This window comes from Cynoglossus semilaevis, chromosome 20, assembly GCF_000523025.1.
Source record: "Cynoglossus semilaevis isolate Cse_v1.0 chromosome 20, Cse_v1.0, whole genome shotgun sequence".
NCBI classification, from domain to species: Eukaryota; Metazoa; Chordata; class Actinopteri; order Pleuronectiformes; family Cynoglossidae; genus Cynoglossus; species Cynoglossus semilaevis.
In genome coordinates, this window is record NC_024326.1 from 6151980 (window position 1) to 6157941 (window position 5962).

Consider the following 5962-nt stretch of genomic DNA (forward strand, 5'->3'; position numbering starts at 1 on the left):
TAGATAGGTAGATAGATAAAACTAAGCTCTAAAATAATAGCTTAATGCTAGCTGAGTATTCATATAATTTATAAGTTTATAAAAAACTAAAATAAGAAATTGATAGTTAAGTATTTAAGTATAGATTTTTTTTGCCAGAATGGTTGAACAAAATAGAGTTTTAAGAGATTGCAGAGACATGGCTAAATAATTAGCATAAAGTTACCTTAAAAAAAATAATGAAAAACTGTTCGAACTAAAGCTCAGGCCCCAACATTAAATATGAATCAATTGAATAGTAGAGCAGTACTGTACCATTATGTTTCCCAAGTTCCTCTCTGTTTTTTCCTCTTCTGCTCTAGACAACGCAAACAGAAAGGCCTTCAGAGAAAGCGTAAGACCAGGCTGGCATTATTTCGGCAGGAAAATGGTAATCATACCAAATATAATCCTTACTGTACACGTTTTTTTTTTTTTAAGCGTTAACCAGAGCTCAATTTTACTTCTGCAAATCATTCGAAAACGTTTGTTACACTTGAACACAAAAACATGTCTCTTCACTACAGGACGTGGCAGATTTTGAGTGGACCATGTGGTTCTCCTCATTCAGGAATCATATTCTTTTCACTTTTGCCGGTCATGTGATCTTTGCCAAGATATTCTCCGTAATAGCCCCGAAGGTGAGTGCATATGTGTGTGGTAGACGTAGAGAACCAAGAAATTAAATAATTGTAATTTGGCCCATAATTAAGGATGAAGCCCATGTTGTACGTGTACGTCTCTGAAAACCTGAGCAAAAATGGGTCGTTACGGACGTTGTTCAGAAGAATAGTGTACATTGAAGTATTTTCCAGACTCATTTTTTTCATCCTTTGGCTGGGTTTGCGAATTATACTCAGGTGCGACTTACAGTATATATTACAATATATAATTTCACATGTTTTGTTTTTCACACTGACAGCCGCTAGAGGGCACTCTAGGCTTGCGTACCAGTATCTGCTACTCCTGTACCACTGAAAATATACATGTTAGATTTACTTTTTGTGGGAAGTTACCATTGAGTTACCTTTCCTTTCGCACTGACAGCCACAAGAGGGCACTCTAAGGCTTTTGTACCAGTATCTGCTACTCCTGTACCACTGAAAATGGACATGTTCGTTATTTTCACACTGCCAGCCACTAGAGGGCACTCTAGGCTTGCGTACCATTATCTGCTATTCCTGTACCACTAAAAATGGACATGTTCGGTTTTTTCCCACTGCCAGCCACTAGAGGGCACTCTAGGCTTGCGTACCATTATCTGCTATTCCTGTACCACTGAAAAAGGAAATGTTCGTTATTTTCACACTGTAAGCCGCTAGAGGGCACTCTAGGCTTGCGTACCATTATCCGCTATTCCTGTACCACTCAAAAATTTACATTTAGTTAATTAATTTAGTTAATTTCACAATGACAGAGGGCTCTCTAGCCGGCAGGTGTGACTTTTATACCGGAGCGACTTATATATATGTTTTTTTCTTCTTCATTATGCATTTTTTGGCTGCATTTTTTGGCTCCTAAATCAATTTCACACCTGTGTTAAATTGATTTTGGAGCAATATAGGAAACATTCTACATGTGAATTGTTTTGGGTTTTTTCCCCCTTTTTGAGTGCTGCAATTCAAATTGAATTTTACTAATGTGTTATTGTGGTGTCACCCACAGCACAGATCCCTGATCTTTGGTCTGTATGGTGGTCTGGTAGTCCTCGTCACAATGGGCTGGAGCTTCGTGGCTCTGGTTCTGTCTCATTGTGTCATCATCTACAGTTTTGGTTTGATTAAAAGGAAATCCCTGTGTTTTGGAGCTGGTCTGGCCACATTAGCTTCCATTAAGCTAGAACCCTACAACTCCTGGCAGGTAAGTGATTCTTCCATATGTAAGGTCTGGACCTTAATGTATTCCTTTTGGCTAATGCTTAGCCAATTTCTGTGAACATTCGGCTTACTTGATTGTTTTTACTTACTTTTTTGTATACAATTTGTTTATATACCGTATACCGTTTTTCTCATATTTGGACTAACGTAATTATTTAAGTAAGATATTTATGTGTATACAAACCGTTTATTATCTATGTTTTTACTGTATTTTTCTTGAACTTTTTGGCCTCATTATGCTCTTCCGGGTCAACATTTTTCTAACTTTTACATAAGGGAGTGAAACACTTTACATGTCAGTTACAAGTTGCTAGCATACGTGTTGATATTCGGCATATTATGTTCTTTAATACTGTGCTATAGAGCCCGCGTCAATACAAATATATACTGTACATGACCATATTAAAAGCATCAAGTCATTGTCATACAATACAGTGGTCCCTCTCTATATCGCAGTTCTCTTACGGTACAGCACATTGCAGATTTTTTTTTTTTTCATTCGAATCTCGCAAGACTTTCGCTATATCGTGCGGTATTTTACAGTAAATCTGTCTGTCTGTCTGTTCATATAATTGTGTGTGAAAGGGTAATACAGTCTAGAGAGGGTTGACAACAGTGTGGGGGAAGTTCGTAAAGGGTTAATAGCAGAGGTGTGGACTCGAGTCTCATGACTTGGACTCGAGTCAGACTCGAGTCATGAATTTGATGACTTTAGACTCGACTTGACAAAATGTAAAGAGACTTGGAACTCGACTTGGACTTTAACATCAATGACTCGTGACTTCACTTGGACTCGGGCCCCTTTGACTCGACATTCTCACTGTGTACGTATGTGCTGTCGGCACAACATCCAATCAAATAAAAGGTTGGCCAATCAAATCGCGGGACAACCAATGAGAAAGAGCTGTCAAACAATGCGCGGGTTAAGAGAAAATGATACCAAAGATCGTGTTGTTCGGATTTAAAAACTACGATATGGTCAACAAAAAACGAGTGGCAGTGAGTGGAAGGGACTCGAGAGGACTCGAAAACAGAAACGGCAGGACTTGGGACTTGACTTGACACTTTTCAGTCTTGACTTGGATTCGACTCGGACTTTGCCTATTTTGACTTGAGACTTGATTCGGACTTGAGTGCAAAGACTTGAGACTTGCTTGTGACTTGCAAAGCAATGACTTCTGTTAATATATACGTAAATAATAACTATCTCGCCTCTTCTTCGTGGATTTTCCCTTTCTGCACGTGAGTGTCATGGGACACAACTGCCAAGATAGGAGAGGGGTCACTGTGTTAGCAAAGGCTACGTACACGATGGACTATATAACGATCCATTTAGTTGAGATTTATTTGTAATTTGGAACAAGAACGACTCCTTTTCCTTCTCTTTTTTTCCCCTCCCTTAGGAGTCCTTGGTAACTGGTTCTTTTGACCTGCAAGACATCCTGTTCTATGGAGGCTGCGGCTTCAGCATCATGCGCTGCATGAGCTTTGCACTAGAAAACTGCGAGAAGAAGGACGGAAATTTCACTTTCTGCGACCTGCTCAAATACAACTTCTACCTCCCCTACTTCTTCTTTGGACCCATCATGACTTTCGATAGGTTTCACACTCAGGTGAGGTCGCAATAAATGAGAGCAACCCTTAAGTGACGGTGAAAAAGGCAAATCAGCAATCATGACTAACGCAAGCGTTGTCGTTTTTAAAGGTAAACAACACTCGGCTGAACCGGAAAGACAGGGAGTTGTGGAACATCACCACCAAGGCTTTGTTGCACCTTGGGGTCATTTTGGTGGTGGACGTCTTCTTTCACTATCTCTACATCCTGTCAATCCCCAGCGACGTGACGCTGGTTGCCAAGCTGTCTGACTGGTGTCTTGGTGAGTTTTAACCTGCAGTGACTGTCAGTCAATCATCCATCCATCCATCATTCATTGTTCATCATCTTTTTTTTCTTCTTCTTCATCATTTTATCACTCTCCGTAACTCATATACAACGTGAATGTTCAAATAAGAACACAGGGTAGAGAAACGCTTGCGTTTATTTGAAGCAAAATGATTTTTAAATATAAGAAAAATGAAAAAGAAAAATGAAAATGAAGCCTCACTGAGCTGAAATTGAACATTTCAAAAATAAAAATAAAACATTTTTGAATTAAAGGGCTTGTGCTTAAAGTGCATCACTAAACTGAAATTGAACATTTTTCCTCTTTGGCAATGTTTTTTACAACAAAATTGGATTGTTTTCGACCGAGTTTTCTTAATAGGAAAAACCTTCAATTGTTCTACCTCTCTTCATTTCCCTGGGTTTCGTCACATTTATTTACTTTTTTTTTTTGTTCGTTTAAGCCGACGCTCAACACACAAGACAGAGCGGTGAACAGGAGCTGAGCCAATCAGAGACAAAGACCCGTCTGTGCTTTGTCTCTTATTGGTTTAGACCATGAAAAGAGCCCTGGAGCCCTGATACTGACTTACAAAACTGCAGAAAATGATAGCATTGTTGCTTACACCATACTTTAGAAATTGATGTATACCATATTTTCCGGACTATAACTCACACTTTTTTTTTATCCTTTGTTTGGGTTGTGACTTATACACAGGTGAGACTTATACATTAAAATAATTAAAAATGTTATTTTCACACTGACAGTCGCTAGAGGGCACTCTAGGTAGTACCTGTATCAGCTACTCCTGTACCACTGAAAATGTACATAATCTTTTTTTTTTTTTTACATTGACAGCCACTAGAGGGCACTTTAGGCTCGTGGACCAGTGCCTGCTACTCCTCCACCACTTCAAATTTACATATTACTTATCACATACACACACAGCCGCTAGAGGGCACTGGTATGACATACTCTGGAGATTATATATATTTCTTATACTCCGGAAAATACGGCAATTGACAATGCATTACCAAAGGTTATTGTTTTAATTTTTGTTGCAGTTTTTGAGGGTACATCAGCCTTTTTGTTACTTTGTTAAATTTGGACCGGGATGTCCAGAGATAGTAACGGCCTACTGTCAGTAGGTACTGTAGATGGCAAAATCTTTCCCGAGACATCGGGGCTAGTGGTAATAAAAGTCAGACTATTTAATACTTATTTTCCTCCCTGCTTCGACATGCAACAAATCAACCCCCTCTCCTCACACTTTTGCAGCTGGTCTGGCTTATTCCAACCTGGTGTACGACTGGGTAAAAGCAGCCGTGATGTTCGGTGTCATTAACACCGTGGCTACACTGGACCACCTGGACCCTCCCCAGCCCCCCAAGTGTATCACGATGCTCTACGTCTTTGCCGAGACGTACGTGCGACATCAACTTCCTTTTTGTGCAAACTAAAAGCAAAAATGATAATTCTTCTTACGGATAATATTTCCTTTTCAGGCATTTTGACAGAGGCATCAATGACTGGCTGTGCAAGTGAGTGCCAGAATTTTTTTCTCCCCGGTGCATTTAAAAAAACGATTTCTCTCATAAGGAATCATTCGTAAAAAATAATTAAATGTGAGCTGTAACCTCGCAGGTACGTTTATGACCACATTGGCGGAAATCATGACAATGTCTTCAAAGAACTCTTGGCCACTTTCTGCACCTTTGCTATTACCACCCTGTGGCTGGGCCCATGCGAGATAGTCTACATCTGGTCGTTCTTCAATTGCTTTGGCCTTAACTTTGAGTTGTGGGTGGCCAAGTTCTTTTCCATCCCGCCATTTTCTACAATTGAGGTTGGGACAACTGTGACTCTTGAGTGATTGCTAGAACTATTACCAGGACAACACCGAGCAGGCATTCATTTTCACATATTTGTTTGAATTTCTTCCAGGGCGCTATGGGCGAAGCTATGTCACGCAGGATCCGCGGTGTCTTTAACGCTGCGAACTTCTGGGCTATCGTCCTTTACAATATCCTGTCCCTGAACAGCTTAGAGTTCGCCAAGCTTGTTGGCAGAAGACTGATTTTCAAAGGTAAGAGTCATTTAAGTGCCTTTTTCCGTCCCACGATGGGGGAAATCCACCATTTTGAAAATTCACATTCACTTTGCAATTCACACAGGCTGCCACAG

The 5962-nt window shown here is 40.0% G+C and overlaps 1 protein-coding gene across 1 annotated transcript in view; it reads left to right on the forward strand.

Moving 5' to 3' along the window:
• The window catches only part of hhatla (hedgehog acyltransferase like, a), a 29481-nt gene that overhangs the window by 22073 nt on the left and 1446 nt on the right, over positions 1–5962 (forward strand). The window contains exons 3-11 of the mRNA XM_008334226.3: positions 342–409; positions 546–659; positions 1684–1878; positions 3299–3508; positions 3601–3772; positions 5057–5201; positions 5284–5319; positions 5423–5624; positions 5723–5864. Of these exons, the coding sequence (XP_008332448.1) occupies positions 342–409; positions 546–659; positions 1684–1878; positions 3299–3508; positions 3601–3772; positions 5057–5201; positions 5284–5319; positions 5423–5624; positions 5723–5864 (1284 nt within the window). The remainder of the gene's footprint in view (positions 1–341; positions 410–545; positions 660–1683; positions 1879–3298; positions 3509–3600; positions 3773–5056; positions 5202–5283; positions 5320–5422; positions 5625–5722; positions 5865–5962) is intronic.